This window comes from Diabrotica undecimpunctata, chromosome 10, assembly GCF_040954645.1.
Source record: "Diabrotica undecimpunctata isolate CICGRU chromosome 10, icDiaUnde3, whole genome shotgun sequence".
NCBI classification, from domain to species: domain Eukaryota; kingdom Metazoa; phylum Arthropoda; class Insecta; order Coleoptera; family Chrysomelidae; genus Diabrotica; species Diabrotica undecimpunctata.
In genome coordinates this window covers 39,651,185-39,677,695 of record NC_092812.1, presented here as the reverse complement: position 1 = coordinate 39,677,695, position 26,511 = coordinate 39,651,185, and the positions used below count along the sequence as shown (strand labels likewise).

General features: G+C 33.0%; 1 protein-coding gene across 8 annotated transcripts in view; it reads right to left on the bottom strand.

The window, feature by feature from the left end:
• LOC140452233 (plasma membrane calcium-transporting ATPase 2-like) overlaps positions 1-26,511 on the bottom strand; it is a 417,554-nt gene that overhangs the window by 29,116 nt on the left and 361,927 nt on the right. For 5 of the 8 annotated variants that reach the window (XM_072546364.1, XM_072546367.1, XM_072546365.1 and 2 more), the window contains one exon: positions 3,611-5,355. The exons of the other annotated variants lie outside the window; for them this stretch is intronic. In XM_072546364.1, the coding sequence (XP_072402465.1) occupies positions 4,987-5,355 (369 nt within the window). In that variant the 3' untranslated portion in view covers positions 3,611-4,986. Of the gene's footprint in view, positions 1-3,610; positions 5,356-26,511 lie in introns of those variants that run through there. 8 annotated transcript variants of the gene reach the window in all.

The window sequence follows — 26,511 nt, the reverse complement described above, 5'->3', positions numbered from 1 at the left end:
AAAAATGTGATAGATATATGGAGAATTAAATATGACATTTTACAAGTTTTATATATAAATCATAAAGAAAGAATATAATTATAAATTTTGCTTAAATTTTGAATTTCAGATCTTTTGTTTAAACTCTTATCATTTTTGCTAATACAAACCATTTCCAAAAAAGTCCTTTTAAATTTATTACTTTCACTACATAAAATTTTAATGTTATCAAAATCCATAATATGGTCTTTATCGATTACATGTTCTGCCAAAGCACAAGATGTTTTTTAAAAACATGTAATCCATAAAGACCATATTATGGATTTTGATAACATTAAAATTTTATGTAGTGAAAGTAATAAATTTAAAAGGACTTTTTTGGAAATGGTTTGTATTAGCAAAAATGATAAGAGTTTAAACAAAAGATCTGAAATTCAAAATTTAAGCAAAATTTATAATTATATTCTTTCTTTATGATTTATATATAAAACTTGTAAAATGTCATATTTAATTCTCCATATATCTATCACATTCTTTCAGACATCTGTCAAAGGTGAATAAATCTTCTTCTTTTTGTTACTAAACAAAAAAGAATGTTTAAACGAAGTTTTACTTTTGGCAATATAATTGTCAAAAATAAAAATTTTATGTTGGCATTTATGACATTGAGGCTATTTGTAATTGGTTGCTATTTGAACTTATTTATAAATTCAATTATTCTTATATTAAAAAAAAATGTTTTCAAAATTATAAAAATTTTTCAGAGAAACATTTGTTAGATAAAAACATTTTTGTATTAAATATTTTGAACATGTAAGCAGTGATTTTTACTTACCAAACTAATTTTTATTTGGTAAGTTAACAAAAATTGTTTTTTCTTTTTAGTTCAACCTTGTAAGTATTTTGTCTTTTTTAGCTCTTGATAATAATTGTAAACACAATTGAAAGCTCGAGAATAAAAAAAATAGTTAACCAATAGCCCTATTATTGACTCCAACCCATCCAAAACAGTTATATATTTGTTCCAAACGAGTCACAAGTACTTCTTTTTTCTTATTCTTATATATATATATATATATATATATATATATATATATATATATATATATAGATTGGATAACCTTATTAAAAATTAACTGTCCTGAATATTTAGCAACGCAACAATATCAAACGTTAATATTTGTCTACGTCTAAATAACAAAAAATACTGTTTTACTTACTTTTATGTATGTATTTTCTCCAAGACCCTTACATCCAGTATAATGCTTGTGTAATATTTTGGTTTAAGCATCTACATGGTATTGGTTTTATAATGAACTTTGGATTACCCTGCATGTCCCGCTATATACTGCACAGCTCATTACACAATAATGCACATATGCTCTCTACAATTTTTGTTTGAAGATACAGTAAACATGCATAAAAAAGAAAAAAATGGGAAAATACTGTTGGCAATGTATATCTTCTTTGGGGGAAAATATGTACATACACAATATAAAAATTATGTTCGAAAAGTAATTATTTTACCTGAAATATTTTGTCGTAACCGATGTTTAATAATGATCATTTTTAAACACTTACCAAAAACATAAAACAAATACTGTTTTCCTTCTTTGAAATGGTTAGATGATATACAATATCTTCAAGCAAAAATTATTTTGACCTTTTATGTTTAATTTATTTAAAAAAACCATGATACGTTGTGTGCAATTTACTTCATAATCAGAATATGGATTATCAATAAATATAACATGTATCGGTAACTGACACGTTAAATAATTATTATGTACAATTGATATATGAGACCAAATCAGACACGCACTTCATGTAACAAACTTTAAAGTATTTTTGACTAAACACTTTAAAACAGCTGGGGTAGCATATTTTTTATATTATTTAGGAAATAAATTTAGGATACCAAAACAGTAAAAAATATAATTTTTTATTTTAGACGTTATTAATGGTTTCAATTTCAGTCAGATCCTCTTTGTCCAATTGGTGACATGGAGAAAATTAAAATTAATCCCTGTTCCACTACACTCACTACTGTGAAACATTTTTAAAATCAATTAGTTTTAAATGAGGCCTCCACGATAAGCGTTAAAATTATCAACTAATCGTCTTCCGGGTTTGGGTCGTGTCTATTTTTAACGACCCGCGCTTGGGTCCATTCCAGTATTTCGTAATTGTTGTATGTAGTTTCTTTATGAGCAGGGTAGACCGAAGGTTGCTGTAACTTAAGTCACAGAATAAATAACAATCAGAATGCCCACTCTCAGATGCCGCCTTTGAAGTTTGTCAGCACGCGAACGCCATGTTTTAGACGCAAACATAGACTCGAATTGAGAAATTTGTGACAAGCTACGACAGAACTGTAATTTAAATTTTTTAAGATCAATAATTTCGTACATTTAATTTATTCTTCAACTAAAAGTACGAATAAAATTGTGCATATTTTGTCTGTAGTTTTCGTAAATAAATTAAACCGGGTTAATTTGTCTATGCACACCAGATAAAACGTCACTGAACAGCACTGGTTCCGACTAAAACATGGCTGATTCCGTCTGCGCAAACGAGATGCGCGTACTTATTTTTTCAAGCAGAGTGGACATTCTGATTGTATATTATTCTGTGCTTAAGTACTCAATATACGCAGAGGTGAAACGTATATCCTGTATTTCACGAAGGATTCACATTCTACCTGCCTAGGTAGGCTGAGTTGAGTACTTAAGTTACTGTGTACATCTACAACTCATCAACAGCCTACCATGCTCCTGAAGAAGCTACAAACAAGTATAGCGAAATGTTGAGATAAACCCACACATAAGTGCCAAGAAAACACGGTCCAAACACGGAAAACAATTAATTGATAATTCAATTAGTTTTATTTAAATTAACTTAATAAATTTAATCAGTAAACTTGAAACTTGTGTTATTTCAATTAACGGAACACATCAGTTGTCAAACGTCAACCTGTCATTTTAGATATTTATATTACACATGGGTTCATTTGCCTGTTCATTAACAACGCGTGAACAATTAGCTGTTTTTTATATTTAAAAAATGATGTGATGTCCATTCGTTTAACCTTTTCAATATGTAATGCTACACAAGAACCTTTAAACCTTTATCTCATGAAGTAAACTTAGAATATATCAAATATCGCCTACAACTAGTTTTTTTTAAGTATTTTATTTTTCTTGTTCTACTTTTACAAAACCGTTTTGTAGCTTTCAGATGTTCTTAACAATAATTCGAGAGCGATGAAGTATTTGGCCTTTATTGGTTGGATTAATAAGAAATCATCAAAAATTCTTTCATACAATTTTCTCATATCACCAAATGGATATAATTGTGCCTAACTTATTAAAATCATTCTGTATTTGTTAGCTTTACATTACAGATTTAGTATAAAACGTTTTCTAGGTTTGCTATAAAAAGTGCTCCATCTGAGTTATGCATTTGTACAGTCTTTACAGAGCAATAAAGTTGGTGCAGTATATATGAAGCCCCAAACCCAACTAAACGCTAAAGATATTTTACAAAAGCTGCCTTTATATTCGATTTACGATCGATACTATATCTTAGTCGGTTCCTAAAGCTGGAATTCATTGTTATAAATAAATTAGTACACAGTGTAAACAGGCTTTATTGAAATATATACCTTTGTTGTTGTTTTTAGATAAACACGTGATAGCTAGAATATAATTGCTTACACGTAAGTGTTGAAAACAGACACGATTGCTCGAAACGTGTATATAATTGGGCTCAGTGCCGAAATGACTAAGACAGAGCAAGTATATTTATAGGTTTATAAATAAAGCTTTTCACAGAAGCCAGAGCAGTTGCAATCTATGAAATACATTAGAACAATTATAATAAAAAACAATATACGCCTTGCTCCGGCTTATTGTGAATCACCTAGTATATATCGAAACAGTTTGGCGATTATTAAGAATGTATCGTTATAGTTCAAAGCTCGTAATATTATATATAATAAATGTATACATGTATAAATGAACTGAAGATAATAATATCGAGCAAAAATTAAGTAATGTGGCCTACTAACCCACAGACGCAGCGCATTTCTAGAGCACAGCACAATATTCATTTTACAAACAGTTCAACAATTATATTACTTTGTATGTATCGCATTTTATAGGGATATACATATTTGAACATATACATCGTATATATTATGTAAATAATCTTGAATATACATGTCGTTGGCAACCGACACAGAATACAATTGACTCTTAGTTAGTGTGCATGCGGTAAAAAATGATAAAAAGTTTAATTTCAGTACCACTAACCTTTATCTCTAATACTAAGAGTAAAATGCTATACATACAGCTGGACTACAATAAGCAACCAAATAGTATGTACATAAGATACAAACTGGGTACTGGTCAAGTTTACACTATCTAGTGCTAAGCTAGTGATTAAAATGGTTGGATAGGGTCAGTTGTCTGTCGGTAAAAGGAATTTTCGGGATAGTTTGCTACATCTGGCACCTCACGTCTACTGGTAGCAGCTTTGTCCGGGCTGCAGAGTTTAGTTTCGTAATGCCCGCCTTGGTCTTTCTGCTTAACTTAATATTAACTTAACATCTAATCCAGAAACAATAAATCTTTCCCCACACAAGAGAAAAACATTGTCGTTTTTGTGCAAATAAATGCTTTCGAATTAATATAATAAATGCATTCGAATTAGTCATAATCTCATAAGATAATTATTTATAAAGGAGTGGAATTAAAACAAATATGTCTTTATACAGACATCAATGTATTTAATTAATTAATATAATACAAATTTATGAGTTTATAAAATAAAAAAAAAACGCGAGAATGAATCAATCAAACACTTAATAATATTTAAGGTTAAGATAAATTATATCTAAAAATGAATATTGGATTGCAATCTATACTGCATCCTATTATGCGAAAGAATGACCATGTTACGGCGGTACAAATGCGATTTTGACCTCTGCGGCCAGGACTGACAACACTATATACGAGTTTCATGCACGGGCTTAGGCAAGTCCGAATTGTTTAATGCGGTTGAGGCAGCAACAACTTCTGCAGGGGAGCTGGGAGAGTGGTGAGCAAAATGCTGATGGTGGGAAGGTATTCTCAAGGTGTTGGGAGACAAAAGACGTTGATCGTCACGTTCATTTGTCTTGTTGGCTTGTTGTGGAGACAGCTTGGTAGCAGGATCTTCGTCAATGTATGTGATGTCTGACAGGGGGCGCGGTGGCCAGGGGCCTCCGGTATGGCTCCTTGAGCTGCGCAAACTGTGTAAGCTGTGTAAACTATGTATGGACCGTCTTTCCTCCAGATCCTCCAAAGTTGACTTGAAAGCTCTTATTACTCTTAGCTGCAAACACAGGGAAGCAGGGTATTCGTCAGCCTGGGTATTGCATGCGTACACACGCGACATGCTTCACATCACAACATACATACCTTACACGCACAAACTCCCACAACTTGATTCTAAACCCAGAAAACGAAAAAGCCAATCTACCAGAGCTTTACAAATCAATTTTTACAGCTGTCTCTACTTTAAACTAATAGTAGATTTCTGAAGACCTTCATGTTTCCTTCGTAGAATACATCATAATATTTAAATACTTTATATAAAAGCGTACTTATATTGCTCTTATTAATTTTTAATTAATTTAAATATTTCTCTACATATCATTTCTCATTCATAGTTAAATGTCTTACTCTTATATTATAGGTACATTATACTTCTCAAAGACAAAAAAATATATTGACACTGATTTTAAGAGTGTTAATAAATCCAAAAAGTATTGCTTGCTATGATCAAGTTCTTATAATCACGAAAAAGCAGAAAGGTGTCTTGAGATTCTCTTTTAAACTCGTTTAAAACACTTAAATCTTTAACACTCGTTTAAAACAGTAAAGTTCCAACGATACATTCGTTTGTGCTTAGGGGTCGTTTAAGTATTACGTAACGCAATTAGGGCGAGGGGGTTTAGTAAAACGGTACGGTGCGTTACATGGGAGGAAGGGGGGTTCAAACAATGCGTTACCTAACTTTTTTACTGAAATAAAAAAACTATGGAACTAAAATCTGCCAAGTTGGCAATCATTTTCGTTGATGTTTTACTGGGAATCCCTCGATTGTATTGTATAATATTGCTATTTTGTTCTTTTTAACAAGGAAAAGACAGTTAAGATTTTATTTCACGTATAGGGAGCTTGCGCATCCGTTTATACGTATTTCAGCCCAATAGGCATCATCAGAACGGCTTTCGCAAGCGCTCTGAACGTGAAATAAATCTTTTCTGTCTTAGGAAGCAACTATAACATGGCTTCGTATAGACGCAATGTAGCGACATCTGATAATAAAATCGTAGACTTTTAGTATCGTAGTTTGTTCTTTTTGTTTATGTTTTACAGGGTCTCTTTAGACTGTATTGTACGTCCTTTTTATTTTGTTTTCGTTATCAGTAATACACAGAAACTGGTTGCTGTAGCCGGTGTTAAATTGAGTTCATATTGTAATGTCACAAAAGTTAAAAAAAAAACGTGAACATTGACAACTACGATGTTTCGGTGGAATATAGAAAGCCTGAAGATAGATTGCAGGATCCAGCAGAACCTAATCTGGCATGGTATAGCACTCACATCCGTAAATCGCAATATTTCTAGCAAGTGATTAAATGTACGGACGAATGCTGCTGTTGCCGCTCGATGAGTGCATTGAAATCGGTCTTTCCGGATTTCCTGCAGCCAGTCTGCCCAATCGTTCAAGTCTCAAGTAAGCACGATTTCACCACTGCTTGTGAGATTGTTCATTGCCTCCACTGAAAGCATTTAAGGTGCCCTACTATTTCTTTTGTTTATCTTACAATGCGACCTTAAGAACAGAATATGTGCAACCGGTAAGATCTATTTCACAATCCCGCAATAGTGCATCCCACAGCGACTTGCTTCCAAAAGGGCAAATGAGGTTCTCTGCATTGTGCGCTACAATAAAACATCGTCTGAGAATACCGATTGGCTCAACGAAGACGAAGTTTATGCAAGTGGTTTAATAATTTCGGATGCCAGTATTGAAAGAATATGAGTGGCTGACAAACCTCTTTCTTCCATTCATATCAACAGAAGATTTAGGAGCTCCATCAGTATAGTTACGACATATACCCTGGAGCAGATATTGGATCTAATCACAACCCTTTAGTCGCCGATGCAAGAGTTAGGCAAAAAGGAATATGGAAAAAACATCAGCAAAATAATTTTAAAGTAAACAATTACATGAAAAAATAAGAATAACTGAAAATGTTGACAAAACATAGAAATTATTTAGTAAACATATGACAAAACACGTGCAGCTAAAGAAAAGTGGCTTTAGAAATGGAAGAATTGAAAGAAAACAAGCATGACCTGTTCTTGCAATACAAGAAAGTTCGTGAAGTTTGTGGCTGTATAATAAGAAAAACACTAATCCTCTAGTAGATAATGCAGGAAAAGTTATCATTGATGAAAGATATATATTTGAAACATGAATTAATTATATAACTGAATTGTTCGAAGATGACAGGCCAAACATACATGACCATGTAAATCAAGAAGGACATGAAATTTTAAAATCTGAATTTGAAAATCTGAAATCAGTCAAAACCAAGAAAGTAACTGGACCGGACAACATCCCAGCTGAACTCTTAAAAGTAATGCAAGAGAACCACATCAGTGCTCTAGTTAAGCTTTTTAATGGTGTATATACTACTGGTTAAAATAACTGAGGAATAGCTAAAGTCTGAACAGCGGGCAAAAAAATGCGACGAATAGGGATTAATTAGTCTGATGAGCCACACATTGATAAGTTTTTTCTTCGATTATGAAATATACCTAGATGAAACACTGTTTGGATTTAGGAATGCGCTTGGTATCCGTGAGGTAGTTTTTGGCTTAAATGTACTTCTCCAAAAATGCCGCGACCAACGTAAAGGTATTTATGTGGCTTTCATCAATTACGAAAAGGCCTTCGATAGGGTGACGCCTGGAACGGTTTTGAATAGTTCATTGTTGGTAGGGATCTACGTAATACAGAATATTGGAAGCAGTCGTACGAGTAGATGGGGGATTAACCAACGAATGTTACATTCAAAGAGGCGTCAGATAGAAATGAATGCATTCTAGCCCCTCTGTCATTTAATAACTGAATGCCACCTTTACCATTTCTTGGAAAATCAAAACGAATTATGCATACAACATTGGAATAAGAAGGAATGGGCGTTAAAAATAAATGAGGTTGATAAATATATTATCTGATATTCTGATAATACAATAATTGTCCACAGATAAAAGACAGAAATACCGATGAATACTGCTTAGAACCAATGACAAAATTAATGATAATCAGCCAAGATAATAAGATAAATACATCAATCTCACCTTAAGTATTGGGACGTATTTCAAATAGAATAAATATACTTACCTTGAGAAGCTAATAGAAAACAATTACTAATTAGAGAAGAGTGACTAAGATAACGAAATCTTTTGTTTTCTCTAGGTGCAAAAAAAAGTAATGGAATTCTTCGGAGGCATGACTTTGGAGTTTGAGACAGAAAAATCGTATCGAAAATACTTATTAAAAAGGTTATTTCTCTACTTAATCGAATTAATGTAAATTATAGAGAATATAGAATGTCGATTTCACTTTAGTTGTGCATTTAATGGACACTAATAATTAATGTAGGAATGGTACTGAGTAGTCATGTAAATATGTATTCCAGAAATAAATTTGGATATAACCTCTGTGATGCTAAAAATACGGTCATTACTTGAAACACTATACAATATAAGTACGTTATAAATAAAAATACTCTATTTCATTTTAACCTAAAAATTCCGTATCAAGGAAACACGAAAATCTTTGTTATCTAAGTATTTTCAAGAGTGTACTATGTATAACACTATTAAAGCAGCAAATTAGTAGCAATATTTGTCAGCTAAGCTCGGCTCAATTTGGTTTATTCGTTGCCTATTTAAACTCAAGTTACAATCACACTTTCAAGTACGCCACACTCATACATAAATCATTTATTTTTCTACAAACATTTTCTACTGCACATAATAAACGTTTAATATACTTTAGAATTCATATACAGAATCTGTTTGTAGAAAAATTGGCGAGCAAAAAATTTTAGTCACTGAGAGAATCATAATATTCACTTAATGATAGTTTTTTAAGTTACTATTGAGTTTACTTGGTAAATTCAAAAAATGTCTTTGTGATTCATATGATACACGAATCACAATTTAACGTCTATTTCTATGTGTACAAATGTAAAACACAAAATTTAAATAGTAACGAGGAGTTAAGAGATGATTGCTTTGTTAAGAATCATAGCGTTGTGATATTTTAAAAGTAAGAATTATTGGTTTAAGTCTTAATGTTATCCAAAAAGTATAACAATTTATTAGTAGACTGATCTAGTATCGACATATACACGATTAATAACTAAAAAAAGAGATCCCAGTGAACAAATATTTACTACCCAAAGAGAAGAGTGAGAAGTTAGCAATATGTTTTGGGAGCTTTACAAATCACTATAATTGTGAGGTATTCAGTGGCATAATTATTCACTAGCACCATATTTCTCACATTAAATGCACAATATTTTATATTATAACTTTAAACGATATAATGTTAGTTTACGAGAATTGTATAGGGGAATGACAAGTGGCAAAAATATGGTAAATCGCATATTCAAAAGTAAAGAGGGTAAAAAAGATCGAATTGTGTTAGATGGAAGAGTGGCGACTAAAAACTAAAGAAGATAAAGAGAGAAGTAACCAACGGAAGGTATTATCTCAATCTTGACTGAAGTACGGCAACCATACCATCATACACGTTGGATTGTCAGACAGACTCATAGGTACACATATTTTCAGTCGGTACTCTTAATAATCATCGTGAACGAAATAGTCAAGATGACGGAAAGTATAAAACAGCTTCAATAAGTGTCCAGGAGGGAGTGATTATTGCAACAAGGAGAAAGTATCGGTAATATTTGATTTATTTATTAATTTAAAGTGTCCCTAGTTTATTTTAGAAGAAATAAATAATTTTTGACATTAAATTCATTAATAATAGAAGCTACAAAAATTTCTAATTGGTTATATTTTAAATTTTTTGGAAAAAATTCAAAGTGAAATATTACATCTTGGTAAATATTAAATATATAATCAGTTACAAAAATGTAATACAATTTTTTCTAATATGCCAATACATGCTTAAGAGAGATGTTTGAAAAAAATGTCAAGTGACTAAATTTTTTTTCTTGCCGTTATATTTTAACTCAACTTTTAGTCTCGATGTAGTGTAATGTGCTTAAACGTGTACCATTGTGTTGAACCATAGATAATGTGACACCCAATACACAAATAACCCAAGCTTCACGTCTACACAATTGTGTGATTTATTGCCGAAGCTCGTAACAAAAAATTTTGACGCACACTAAAATAATAATAAGGAACAAAATATGCACATTAAATAAATAACAGTCAGCCAAAGTCTGTCGATTCAGACGGTATTGTTTGATAAGTTTTCCGGCTAAAAAGTAAAACTATAAATTTAAATGGTATAATGGCTACAGGGGATGGCCGTATAGTGTAAAACATAGGGTTTCAGGGTACCTTGTGTGTAGGTGTCACTACGTATCACTCGCGTCAACTCTTACTTCACATTCACTGTCAATTTTGTTGAGTGGTTCCACAATCTCGTCCTAAAATGGCCTACGACAGCAGACACACACCAATACCTGGATCTACCATTGATTTTTTGTTTTTAAAATTAATGTAATACTATTAGCTACCCACATATATAATTTAGGGCAAATACAGTAACTTTTCTGTTATCGCTGGTGATAATTTAATAAGGTTAGATGAAGAAAATGTTCAACTTTTCACGAACCGTATAGAATCATCCTCAGGAAAGAATTTGTGAAAGCAAATTTAGATAGAAATACAGAGAGGAAGAAGACAGGCATAGTATTTTAGTGTAGGTTCATGCTGTCAAATTTAAATAAATCATGCAATATATTTTTACATAAAATTAAATAAAATATAGTTTTACAACTAACTTTTCTAAGCTATAAACCCATTACAAGTATTTGATGGTCTCTAACCTTTATATATCTAAAATATTTAAATACTGTATATATTGCGTTAAGTTCCTTCATGGTATATCGTATGGTTACTAAACCGATTTCAGTTATTGATGCATTTGGAAACGAAAATATATTGCAGAAATTTTAAATTGGCAGTATGAACAAAAATGTGATAGTGGAAAACCGTGCCTCTGTTTTTCTCGGGATCACACATACAGTATCCATGTACACCAAGCAGATAAAGCTGATGAAGTACGTTTTTTAAACCATAACCAAGCGCCACACGCTATTCTCGTCTTTCAGTCTACTACGTATTACACAAAAAGTATACAAAACATCCTTAGATTCTAAAACAGTTCCGCTAACTACTAATAGAAATTTTAAAGAATCAAGCACTTCAAAAGCAATTTTAAAATACCTTTCTTATAATTATACTAAACTATAAATAATAAAAACATGTAGTTATCCCACTTAAAGCCTAGATTAGATGGAATTGGTTTTAATATGGAGAAATTCATGATATGTTACAATATCAAATATCGAACCCAAAATTATATATATATATATATATATATATATATATATATATATATATATATATATATATATAATTTATATATCTAAAAACGTAGTACAATACTCAAATTAAATTCGAAATTTCCTCCAAAAATATGAAACATTCCGTTACATAAATATTATAAGGTATACACTCCTGTGAAGGCTGTAGCTAGTCATAACGTATATTCATTTAACAATGCTTATGGTATGAATGATTGAGATTTTCCTTGGGCGTTTTTTTTTTTGTTTTCCATCATTTCTCTTCATTCTATCACATGTTTTCTACATCTATTTGGCTTCTATCTTCTTAATATGTACGTATGTATATTAGGGTGGAGTGAAACATGAAGAATTTTTTTTATTTTTTATTTTTTTATTCGAAATGTAATAGCGCGGAAAAGTTGCTTATTGCATAGAGGAGTACCATGTTTTTTTTTTTTTATTTTTTTCTACTATTTCATCTTCAGGGTTCTACAGGGTGAAACAAAAAAAAATAATAAAATTTTTTTTTCTAATGTAATAGCGCGGAAGCTAAATATATTAATGACTATTAGGCTTTATACCAACTTTTATAGTTTCAAAAAGTCTTCTACATTTAAATAGACAAGAAAATACAAATCCCTTATTTTATAAAAACTTTTAATATAGAAAACGATAAAAATCTCTTATTTTGTAAATACTTTTAATATCGAAAACAAACCATTTACTAAATAAACAGGTTCTCTTAAAAAAAAAGTTCTCTTTAAATAGCCGAGGACAGAATTGGAAGCTTCTGTTACAACCTTCACACATCTTTCTACTGCTTGAGTATGACAAGGAAATGACAGAAAATTTGTTGGAAAAATTTCTTCACCATTAATACATTTTCTAATTTCCTCATCAGTTGTAGCACAAAAAAGGGGAGGAATTGTAACAGAGCAATTTTGCCAATCAATAAGTTCATAATATTCACTAGCATTGAAATTTAAATGAGGAATGAGAAATTCTCGTAAGGCAAATTGTCTTATGGCAGGACGATCATCAGAAAGCATTGCTAGGAGAAGGTTCTCCGGATGACAAAAATACGAATTTCTTTTGATAACAGGATCAATGACGGCTTTTAACTCGTTGCTCAGGTAGCGTGACAATTGAATCATTTTAAAGACGTGTTTTGCTCCTTCACTACACGATGGCTTTCTTTTAATATTAAACCACACTGGCGCATAAACTTTTACCACAAATTCAGTCAAAGATCTCAAAACCAAAGACGGATTTTCACTTCCGACGTAAACACGCAATATACGATTTGCCTTTGTAACCCATCGTGCATATGATAATTTACCCGGATTACGAGTTGCTAAATCTATCGAGCACTTTCCACTAGAAACCGAACGACAAATTTCGGATTCTTCAAAAAAATTTAATATAGATGTGGCAATATGTCTTCCTGTACCTGACGTTGGAGTAATGTGATTTAGATATTTAGAGCCTGGTTCTTCAAGTAACAAAATGTGTTCTTCGGTTTTTATCTTGCGATGAAGTTTATCTCCAACCTTTTCTTGGCACAGTTTTATCCTGTCTGCCATCGAAGTATAATCCTCTTATCTCTGCGGTGGATGATTCGAATTCACTTTGCAGAGCAGAACGGTGTTTTTGACGTGCTCTTCGGAGCTTACTTCGGTCAATAACGGAGAGGTGTCATTTTTCTAAATAACTCCCAGATCTTGCAGTAATGCAGATGCAAGTGCTGCTGCGGACCGGTCTGATATGGCAAATTGATCCGAAATCCGTGCTAAATTGGGAATAGATAATCTCATTTGCTGACTGATACTGCGACGTGATATGATTGTTGAAGTTTCAGGTTTAACCTCGTGTTTGCCTGAAATATTCTCAAGTTCATCCGACAACTCAGAATCCGATGAATAGGATATATTGTCTTCCTTGAAATTTGTAACATCATCTTGTACATTATACTGGGGATTGTGATCTTTAAAATAATTTTTCTCTTTTTCTTTTGAAATTCTTTCATACTCCTTGGCCTTAATTTGTCGTTCTTCTTTGGCTTGTAGTTTTTCCATTTCGATTACATCAACGTTCCCAATGACAAATTTTCTCTTTGATCGTTGATCTTGTATAAAGTCTCTTTCTAGAGGTGGTATTTTACGTTTTTTATCACAAACACATGAATCAAATGGAACACATTTACATGCAGCGATATCAAAGAGTTTTCTTGAATCATCTTTGAATTTTTTTACTCTTAAATTATAAGTCTCATTACGTTTTTGTTTTGGATATCTGATGAGAGTTTGGTACTTACTCAGGATATCACGAATTAATCGAATAATACGATTGCTTGATACAGTGGGAACTGAGGCGTTTTCCCAGATGGCTTCGATTTCACTGGTAAGTAATTGAGAAATAACTAGAACACTAGGATCCTTGCCGGAATCCATAACATCTATAGTTGGCAAAACATTAGAAGGTATATTCGCAGGTGCACCAAATATAGGACAATTAGTAGTGCCCCTAGTGTCGTTCACTGGCAAACTCATTATGTACCGATTTATTATTACAATAAAGATTTTATCTCTACGGCTATCACAGTGGGACTGAAGACTGAACTAACTTCGTCTTACTTACTTCGTCGAACCGATCTAGCACGAAACAGGTCAAAAAACGTTTCACAGGAAAAGAACATTTCACAGAAAGCCTTTACCAGTGGCGCAGCTTTATTTAATACAAATTAACTGTACGGCGAACATTGAACATTATTTGATGAGATGTTTGATCTGTTTTATTTCCAAAAATATTGCTCATAGTTTTACTTGCGTGACAGATAGGGCTCTAATGACATTGTTTTTAACTAAAACAATAGAAAATAATTAACATCGATAAAAGCAGTTTCTTTTATTTATTATATTATTATAAAAGTAAAAAATAAATAAAATCGATTTTCCTTGATTTTTTTCTTATTTTGATGCGCGGTAGAGCCCTGAAGATATTTTTATTTTCTACTGAAATTTTAGGAGCAAGTATACCATAGGTAGGGTCAACTTTTCGCAGGTATTACATGTCAAAAAAAATATCGATTTTTTCGCTCCTAATGTATATGTATGTGTGAAGACGACATCCAATATAGAGTACTTTAATGTTCCTATTTAACATAACCTGATTTTAAAGTGATCGAATTAGTAAACGTTCTTGTAACATTTCCATCATAACTAGAAACCGTAATGTAAATTAATTTTTTTTCTCTTTTTAAAGAGTAGCGACAGTAACGACGATATAGTGTTACAATAATATCAAAGTAGCTGTACAGAAAATTGGAACCAAATTGAGTACCCTTAGTTATGCATGAAGGCATTTAAGAGTGCATTAAAACTTATAAAACAGAAATGAAAATGGAAAGGAATGTCACTAAAAAGGAGCTTAAAGTTGTAAAAAAATAAAAATTTAGCCATGGCAATTATGATTTTATTACTAATTAAGTGATTCGTGACGTTCAAGATAGAGCAAATAAATCTAAAAACTTCATAATTTACAATGCTTAAGAGTCGTTCAGGGCTCGTTCAAGTATTACGTAACACAAGTGGAGGCGGGGGTCTTAGGGGCCTTGTAAAACGTTATGGTACGTTACAGGGCGGGAGGAAGTCGTGGGATTAGAACAACGCGTTACCTAACATTGCTTTCTTCAATGGCAGCATTTCTTACAAAATGCGCGGATAAATGCTGCTGTTGTCACTAGAGGTGTGCATTGAAATCTCTCTTTCTGGATTTCCTGCAGCCAGCCTGTCCAATCCTTCAAACCCCAAGTAAGCTTGTGGTACCTAGTCAGTTAGATAAAGGATCACCGCTGTTTTTTAATATCTATTAAGATATAATTTTAGAATAGGCTTTGCAAGATAAAGATTTTGGGAGTGAAAATCAGTGGTGAACTGTTTAATAGTCATAGATACGCTGACGACATTGTTATCTTATGCAAGAGCCTCCAGGGCATTTAAGAGTTGTTGCATTGCGTAAACACGACAGGAAGAGAAATGGATATAAAAATGAATGTTTCTAAGACAAAAATTGACTTCAGTAGCCAACCTCACGACAATGTTACCTACAGATAAGTTACACAAAACATTGAGAGAGTTACTAACTTGCTAACTTACTAATATCTGGGAAGCTACAATACTGACCAACTAGACCTAAATAAAGAAGTCAAGAGCAGAATTGAAGCAGTTCTCACAATGTTTCGAAAAATGAAATCATTTTTATGTGACCACATCTTAATCCTAAAATTATGTCAAATAATGATCGAATGCTATATTTGGTCAATTACATAGCACCGCTGCCTGGAATCTGAAAGATGATACGATCCTGAATACCCTGGACAGCGATGTAGTTCAAAGAAGTTGTGTTAAATGAAGCAAATGCCGCTCGTGAGTTATAAAAACTATTATAATAAGAACAATTTCATACCTAGGGGATGTTCTTCGAGAAGACCGGTACATAATCTTTCAGCTTATCATAAAAGGTAAAAACAAAGGCCACAAAGGAACTGGAATAAAGATTTAAGAACATTCTCGATTGGATAGAAAAACGCACTGCCAAACCACTATTTGGATCAGCTAAAAGCCGTGAACAATTCGCCATTGTACCATTTTACTGACTTTCCGGTACTTTTCGTAACATTAATTGTTACTTTTAGGTAAAAATGCCCACTTAGGTCCTACGTAACGTTTATGTAGGGCGAGGGGTACCTAAAACTAGTAATACGTCAAAGGGAGAGGGGGGGGGGTAAAAAAATCTTTAAAAATTGCGTTACGTAATACATGAACGCTCCCTTAGTAATTAATTAGTATATAAACAATGTACAATATAAAAAATAGTACAATATGGTCAAAAAAAGTTCTTTGTTTAGGAGAAAGAAGGAAGGCTTAGGAGTGATTTGTAAATATTCATGGTTTGTTAAACATAAATTAAAAGTTAAGACAAAACTGTTCAAAGTTTATTTTTACTTGTCTGTATCTTTAGTTTGAAAAACGTTACGTTAAATTCGTCAAAGTACATTTATATATTATACATACATATACATATTATATTTTAAATTATGGAATTGAGGGTTAACGGCAGCGTAAAAAAATTTAAATTATCTAGCCTTCCTCCCTATTAGTTGCAGTGAACTAACATCATTGACCTCATTTAAGAAAAAGGAACAAAAAATTTTTAATTAAGTAGGTTATGTTTTTAAAAAATCTAACCTCCATGAATGACGATCTCACTTGCAACTCGAAAATATTTCTGGTATCATAAATCATAAAAGAACATTTAAGATTACAGATAATATGTTTCATACCAATTCTGTTACTGCTAATGGTTAACAGATTGTTGATCTACTTGCTAGGGATCATATAAATTAGCCTGTGATTAGAATATCTGAAATATTCGAAAATTTAAGTTCTCTTCATAACGAGTTGATGATTGGTCTTGATGGAATTCCGAATATTGTCTTAAAAAATTGCTGATATCAATTCTCAACTTTTTTGTAAAATCTTTAATATGTTTGCATATTGGAATGTTTCCACATTTTTGGAAGGATAGGCATATTTCTTCTATAGTTAATTCAGGTTTAAGAATTACTTAAACTTCATTTTTTACTTGTTTTTTCCAGTCATTTAGGAGATCTTTATTGAACTTTACTATATGATATACTCCAAACACAATATGTACTACTGAAATAATATTTACGAGTGGTGAGAAAATATATTACTGATTTTTATACTAATTATTCTTTATGTATTCTATACGTAAATTTTGTACATCATTATTATCATCTTTATATTGTAATAAAGATTTCGCGTTAAATAATAATAATAATAATAAAGACAGAAGAAGCTGCTTCGTTCACACCTTAATAGTAAACATTTGTTTAAGGCACTAAACACCTACGCATATTCCGCGCTTAGCTACTCATTTGGTATTGTTAAGTGGACAAAAACGGATATAGAAACTCTTCAGCGAAAAGTACGAACACACCTCACAAAGGCACAAAAACACCATCCTCGAAGTGCAGTAGAAAGAACGAAATTACCGCGGTATTTAGGAGGACGAGGACTTATGGATATAAGTGAGCAACTAGAAAAACAGATTACTAATTTAAGAATTTATTTTCAGGTGCAGGCTGAGACATCTGCTCTACATCGCGCGATTTTTGCAGTAGATGATATAACACCGATCAAACTGAGGGAATCAGAAATGCGCATAAACTATCTTACTAAGGACGAAAAAATGCGCACCTGGATGGGTAAACCTCTGCACGGGCGACATCCCAATGAGGTCAGTCAAGACCATGTCAACAATATAGCGTCGAACTACTGGCTGACATCAGGAAAGATGTTCCTTGAAACAGAAGGTTCACTGCTTTCCATTCAGGATCAGGTTATACCAACCAAAAATTACCTAAAATATACCGTCAAAGACCCTCAGGTCCAAAATGACAAATGCCGATATGGATGTAAAGCTCAGGAAACCATCCAACATCTTACCGGTGGCTGTCAGGCATTTGCTGCAACTGAATATAAGGAACGGCACGACTCAGTAGGAAAGATCCTTCATCAAGAGATAGCTATCTAACTGGGACTTCTTCAAACAAACCATCTTCCATATTATCAATATGTTCTTGATACTATATTTGAGAATGACAACTACAAGCTATACTGGGACCACACTGTGCTCACAGACCAAACAGTGACACATAATAGACCAGATCTCATACTAGTTAATAAACTAAAGAGACAAACAACATTAATTGATGGGGCGATACCCAACAACAATAATCTTCGTGTTAAACAGAACGAAAAAATCGTCAAGTACAGGGATCGGGAAATTTCAATGCGAAGACAGTGGAGAATGGAAAGTACCCAGACAATACCTATTATTCTCTCTTCTACTGAAGTCATTCCGAATAACCTCCTAGAAAACAAAAAAGCTTGGTCTGAATGAACATCTCTACAAGACCATGCAGAAAGCTGTACTACTCTCAACGTCCAGATGTGTACGAAAATTTTTGGGATATACTCCAGCATACCAAGTCATCTAGGGCTCGTTAACACGAAAAGAGTCCCACCAGAGCTCAATCCTTTTGATACCGTAGGTATCTGGGATGAGTGAATTTTCCCCTTAGAGGGAGTGTGAGCCGTTTGGCTAAATCTGAATAAAGAAAAAATATTCTTCTCATTGTCTATATTGACTACAAGAAAGCCTTTGACTTGGTCGCATAAATATATTAGGAATATAGAAAGTCGATGAAAATATTGTAACCTTTTTAAAATATATATAATGACATTTTAAAATTCACCTTTAACTACCAGGTGAAAACCATATCCACACTAAAAATATCCAATCAACCGCAACCTTCTCAAAGAAGACTCGTTGAGTCTACTGTGGTTGTGTCTAGCGGTAAACTCTCTATTCCAACTACAGACCTCCACTCACTTTGATTTAACATCAAAAATAATAATAATGTAGTGGCAAAGCTTAATATGTCTTACATGCATGATCTCACATTATTGGTTTCTACCCGAAACTACATATATCCAAAGGTAAAAACTGCAGAAAATGTCTCGAATGACCTTAGCATGAACTTCGGTTCAGCATTCTAAATATGGTCTGAGGAAAGTACCAATCCGAAGACTCGATATGCGAAATGGACAAAATATCGATGCCATGGGAGAAAATTATGTACAAATATCTCGTGAGTGTGAAAATGTATATGTGGAAATACCTGCTTCGCATTCATTTGGTTTTGTTAAGTGGAATAAAACGAATATGAAAAATATTCTGCGAAAACCACGAACACTTCTCACAAAGGCACAGAAACATCAATTTTGCAGTGAAATAGAAAGAACAATATTACCGCGGTACTATTATCAGTAGTGCGAGACATCTGCTTTAAATCGGGCAATTGCAATCTGCTGTATCATCTACATCCACAGTTGATGATACAGCATCGCTTAAACTGACGGAACAAGAAATGGCATACGAACCATTTATTTAAGGAACAAAAAAATCAGTATTTAAAGTAGAAACTTTTGCGTGGGCGACATCTTAATGAAGTCAGCCAGGACTATGCCGTCAATACAGCTCTGAAATATTTGTTGACATCAGGAATCATATTTTCCGAAACAGAGGGCTACTCGTAATTCAGGATCAGGTAATTGCAATTAAAAACTGCATAAAATATATCGTAAAAGAGCATCAAGCGCAAAATGACTAATGCCTATATGGATGTCAAAACCAAGAAACGATTATATATCTTAACGAGGACTGTAAGGTACTTGTCGATTATAACGAACGGCATCACTCAGTTAGAAGTACTCCATCAAGGACTACAAGCTACATTGGGACACTTATTTATGTCGAAATATCTAGCAATTTGCGTCTTAAATACAAAGAGAAAATCATCAGTATACAAATGTTGACATACAAAGGAGACAATGTAAAGCAGGATACAGACATGCGATATTCGGCGAGTCCCGAATAGCAAATATTTGCTATTTGGCAAGTAGCGACTAGTGTGTATGGGCTTCTAGTGACAAATAATTGCAAAGCTGTTTGCCAAATACGAATTATTAGCTCGGCGAATAGTGAATAATTATTGTGATTCGCCGAATATCGCATACTAGTTTTAAAATGGTGACTAGCCAGGTAATTACCTATTATCCTCTTTACTACTGGTGCCAATCCGAAGGGTGTCCTAGACAATATCAAATAGATCAAGTGAAAATTTCTATAGACCATGCAAAAACGGTACTACTCACGACGTCCAGATGCGTCAGAAAATTTGTGAAGATAGCCCACAAATGTATAGGAGCGGAACAGCATACCATATCACTAGGCCTCGACAATACGGCAATAGTCCGCCCACAGAATCCGGACAGGATCAATTCTTGACATGCAGATTTTACCGTTAATTTTTTAATTCAACAAGGCAGTGTGGACAGTGAAATTTATTCGTAACACCTTTCAGCAAACCCATATTCAATTACATAAAAAAATATATAATATCCTTGGCATTTCAACAGCGAGTGTCGTGTCGTGATGCTTAATCGGTTTGTCAATTTTAAGAAGTTTGTCCTTGCCATTTCAATGCAGGCTACGATTTGTATGTTGGGATTTCGCACTTCACTGATCATCTGCCTTTATATTTAGACACTATAGTTATTGGTGTTGTCTTACATCGGTGTGAAAAAGTTTGTTTTTATTACCAATACTTTTTTTGTTATGGTAGTGTTGATTTTTAAACCTAACAAGTCGATATTATTCGATATTATTCGATTTGAATTTTATTTTGTAAGAGTAAGAGCCATTTTGGATTCGATATTTGTGTTATATATCATGATATTAGTGTGGTAATTTGAAAATATGAATTTATGACACCTACGAAGTGTTTTTTATTTATTATATTCTGGTTTCAGTCCAGGCCCGTTGCAGTACTCTACAGTGTTTAAAAGTTGCGGAATTTTTGTTATGAATACTTTTTGTCTTTTGTTTGATCACTACAAATCAGATGGGTCACATCTAAAGTGGCTGTGTTGTCGAGTAGAAAATGTTTTATATCATAAAAAAAAACTAATGGCCTAAGTTAAACTATCGACTAAACACGAGGTACAGGGGGCAACAAGACATCCAGGGGATTGCTCCAAGACATCTACACCAAGTGCAAGTAACATAACAGATGGCATCTCATCTAAATCGCCTACGGTAAACTACATACTTGTTTATTGTAGCTTGATGCGCCCACTGGAGCCCTATACCTCAGTTTCTTTCACCGGTTCCGCTGGCTATATATGTAAAATATTAGTTAAATATTAGTGTTTACCACTCAAAGTCGTTTTTAGTGTACTGTGAATAACTGAGAAAAGTAAATGTAGCAATCAAACAAGACACTGATAGGTGATTATATATATATATATATATATATATATATATATATATATATATATATATATATATATATATATATATGTATATATATAATATATATTATATATATATATATATATGTATAATATATATATATATATATATATATATATATATATATATATATATATATATATTAGCATAGCAGATAGAAGACAGAAAACTAACAAGGTGGAGTTCTAGTTGTGAAACAACGTAACGAACGGAGTCCGGGGTGAAAAGTGCAACCTTGGACAACACAGCCAACTAAAGATGAACGCCACGCTGACCAAGCTCTCAACGGCAATGGCAAGGCAGCCACTGCGCTGTGGAACATGCAAAGTCAACCACACCTAATTCAAAGAACACTACTAATACATACTACCTACTTGTGTAAAATGTGTTGTAAAGGACAATGCAAGGTCAACAACGCTGCTCTAAACACAGTATTAAGATTCTTACTTTACTGTTCAGTTACAAATTATAACGCATGCTGGGAGTTAGAAAAGGTTAGTAAAGGAGAGGTTCAACTAATGTAAAAAGAACACAAGCAGTTGCTATTTAAAATATCACCAACTCTCTTCATATGGTTGTGAGTCTCGAACTTATTCATTTGTACAGCAAATATACATACAGGAAACATATAAAAATTCTGAGTTCAAAAATAATTTAAAAGCTGTTAAATGAATATAGCCGTGACTCGTTCCAATTAAACAAAATAAAATGGCTAGAGGATAGGTGCTTATCCACTGTTGGCCAATTAGTAATAAAAATTTTGGTCTTTTATAAAAAACTACCAAATGTAACACACAAAATATAGAATTAGTCTTTTGAAACAAAAAAACTTTTGCAGCAAGGCATTTTGAAGTCTAGTCGACATAAGTATGCTACAAAAAACACTGACAACTAAAAAAGCTTAACAGTTTTCGGGGCGAATTCTGACTTCTTCATTGTATTCTAAGTGAGCTTGATAAAGCTGTGTCCTACTTGCAAGTCCTATCAAAGAATTACAGTAACTGCCTTAAAAATTTTATTCTAAATCAAAGTACCTAAAATGCTGTGCAAAATGACCTAGACTCAATAATCTACAAGAAATAAAAAATTTAAATGATTTTTCGATTAAAAGAAGTCAGAACAACTAAAGGATATTCATACATACGTCTATATAAGTTACTCGACTACTTTAAGTATCGATAAATTTGCATCAATTTCTCATTATTAGTGTATTTTTTTGGTTATATATATATAAATTAATAATATTGTTCTAAAGCTATTGTAGGATCTTATTTTTTAATTAACATATGGGAATTAATCACATTACAAGATTGGAAATATTTTATTTGATATTTCGATTTCCAGGTTCTTGAAAACGATTTCCAAGCAGAAAATCGAAACTTGAAATAGTACTTCTAATCTTGCACTATGCTTCCATTATTTTAATTAAAAATATTAATATTAAGTAATAACTATAATTATAATTACTATTACTCAAATAAAATAATACATAAAATTAATTATATTAATCACTAAGAATAATAATTAACAGATTTAACGAAACTACAAAATCAGACTTACGACACCATAAAAATGATTCTTGCAAAGTGAGTATTTCAAAAACTCGTCGATGGAATAGTTTTAAAGTCATACATAAAACGATAGGATGATAATGCCTCATTACTCTTTCCTATATCTAATTTATTTTTTGTCGTCCTCATCAGCTTTTTTCATCGTTCTATTTAATCTTTTGTCACTCAGATAACCATCGAATAACTTGTGTTTTTAGTACTCTTGATGAGTCTATTGATGTCGTTTCTTGGTTCTTCGTTAGCTACCTTTCAATAGTTTCTCCCCCAGAGACTATATTACTTTTCCTTTACCAATTTTTTATTTACTAAGTTTTAATTAGTAAATGTGATATTTTTTATGAATAAGATTATACAAATTTATGATTAAGATTATTATTTAAAAAACTCAGTAGAAATTCTTATCTAGCTGGTACTTTTTATTTATTACCATTGTATTGGCTTAATATTTTCGTTCAACTCCTTATTTTGTGAACATTTTTTTTCATTAAAAATATTTGTAATGACAGTTTATTTATTATTCTCGTAAAAATAAGTATATGCAAGTTGTATTTTCTAGATTTATTCTAGTACTCGTATTATATCTAATACGTCCCAACACGATGAGATCGTTTGTATCACTGCCGTGAAACTTTGATACTGCGTGCATATCTGAGACTTGTCTCAACGTATATGTTGATTTTTTTGCATCGTGCAAGTTAAAGCATACACAATTTTAATTTTCAATATGGTGGATCGCGAGTTTTGGGAGGAATTTATCAATTTATACAAATTATATTCATGTTTACATCATCATCATCATTGGCTTTTACAACTATTCGTGAGTTTTTGCCGTGTTTACTATTGCCTTCCATTGATTCCGATCCTGTGCTATTATTTCCCATGGCCTTACTTCCATCTTCTCCAGGTCTTCCCTGACTTCGTCTTTCCACCTTTTTCTAGGCCTTCCTGTCGATCTTCTACCATCTGGTCTTTCCCAAAACACATTGCTAATCAGTCTGTCGTCATCACTCCGTACCACGTGGCCTGCCCATCTTAATCTATTGGCTTTTATGTATCTTACGATGTTTCCTTTCCCGAAGAGAGTCTCTATTTCATTGTTGTATCTGCTCCTCCATTCATTTGTCACGCTGTCCCTGCAAGGACCATATATAATTCGCAGGATTTTGCGTTCCCATACTAATAGCTTATTGATTTCTTTCTTTCTCAATGTCCATGTTTCACTTCCATATGTCACTGCTGGTCGTATTATGGTTTTGTACATTTGGATTTTGGCACGCCTTGAGAGAAGCTTTGACCTCATTAGATGTTGAATGGCAAAGAATGATTTATTCCCCGCCAGTATTCGTATTTCAACCTCCCGTTCTCCTGTGTTTTCACTGGTAATTGTTACTCCTAGGTATTTGAATTCTTTGACCACCTCAAAATTATGATCGTTTATGGTAATGTTTTGTCTTATTCGCTGTCGTTCCTTTTTTGATACGACCATGTAGTTAGATTTTTCTTCGTTTATTTTCAGGCCTACGCTTAGTGTTGCTTCTTCAAAGTTCGATACTATATCCTTAACTTCCAGTGTTGTCTGTGCTACTGCATCTACATCATCTGCAAATGCGAGAATAATCTTTGCTCCTCTGGCAGTTATGTCTGGTTTGACTCGGGTATAGATTTTTCTCATTGCATATTCCAATGCTAGGTTAAATAGTAATGGGGACAGCGGGTCTCCCTGTCTGAGTCCGGTGCTTATGCCGAAAGCCTTTGAAGTTTTGCCTCCTATTCTAATTTGTGCAAAGGAATTGTTGACACACATTCGCGCAATCATGGTCAGCTTCTTTGGTACGCCTAACTCCATCATTGCACTCCACAGTTTTAAGCGATCTATGGAATCATATGCTTGTTTGAAATCTATGAAGATCTGGTGTACTTCTTTATTATATTCCCAATACTTTTCTAGCATTTGTCTGATAGTAAATATTTGGTCGATTGTTGATCTTCCAGGCCTAAAGCCGCATTGGTAATCGCCAATAATTTCCTCTGTATATGGCAGTAATCGTTTTAGTACAACTGAAGCTAATATCTTATATGTAGTACCGATTAGTGAGATTCCCCTGTAGTTGCCACATGTATCCTTTCTGCCTTTTTTATGTATTAGCACGATAATACCGCCACCCCATTCTTTTGGCATTATTTCTTGTTCCCAGGCTTCTTTCATTAATTGGTGCATTTTAGTTCTAAGTTCATGCCCTCCTTTTTTAATCAGTTCTGCATCAATATTGTCTAGTCCCGGGGATTTGTCATTTTTTAGGGTTTCTATCGCCGTGATAATTTCTTCCAGGCTTGGCGGGGGTACTTCTATCTCGGCCGTTTGGTACTCACAATTTGCTTTATATCCGCGTTTACCTGGACATTTAGAAAACTTTCAAAGTATTCAGCCCATCTTTCGATTATTTTATTTTCAGCTGTAATCATTTGCTCATTTTTGTCTCTCACATGTTTTCTTCCGTAAACATTTGTCATGTTTACGGAACTCCAAAATCCAAAGAATATTCAAATAGACAACTTAGGGAATCGGCAATAACAATTTTGGTAAAAAAATGCAAAGAAAAGTATGTTAATAGTGATCGCAATTTTTTCATGAAGAAAATACACAGCTTTTGTTGCGCCTTTAGTAGACGAGAACTTAAAAAAGTTGTAACGTCATTAAGAAGTGAATCATCTAACGACGAAGTATACGTGCCGAACTTGCGGTACTATGACATTTTAAGCTTTATTGCCGATTCTGAAATGCTGCCTAGAGAGAGGCAAAATCAAATTTAGGATGTGAAGAGTTGGAAGAAACATTTAGTCCGTGCATTTAATTAATTCTTGTAGTAAATTTGTCACTGTATATTTGTTTCTGTCACGTAACCATTACTTTACCCATATTCGTTTTTGTCGTCTTGTCTTTTTTGAAATATCTGACAACGTAATTGTTACTGCAATAAGTACGGGTGGGGGCGGCAACACCATTTCTACATGTAAATTGAAGAACATTTTAATTCAACTGTTGTTTCATGAGTCCATCTCAACGTGTAGGTACAGTAGAGATACAGAAACAAATCCCAAGACACGTGTATCGCAATTTGTCGTGATTTATGTAACGTTACCGATCTCAACGTGCATGGGGCCCTTAACTGTTCAAGCTTATTGACACTACACCTTTATATCTAATGGTATTTACATACTTTAAATCAATTATGACTGATTGCTGAGAGTTAATTTTTAATAATTGCTTAATTTTTATAACTATCTTAGACCATATTTCTACGGCTTGCCTTCCAT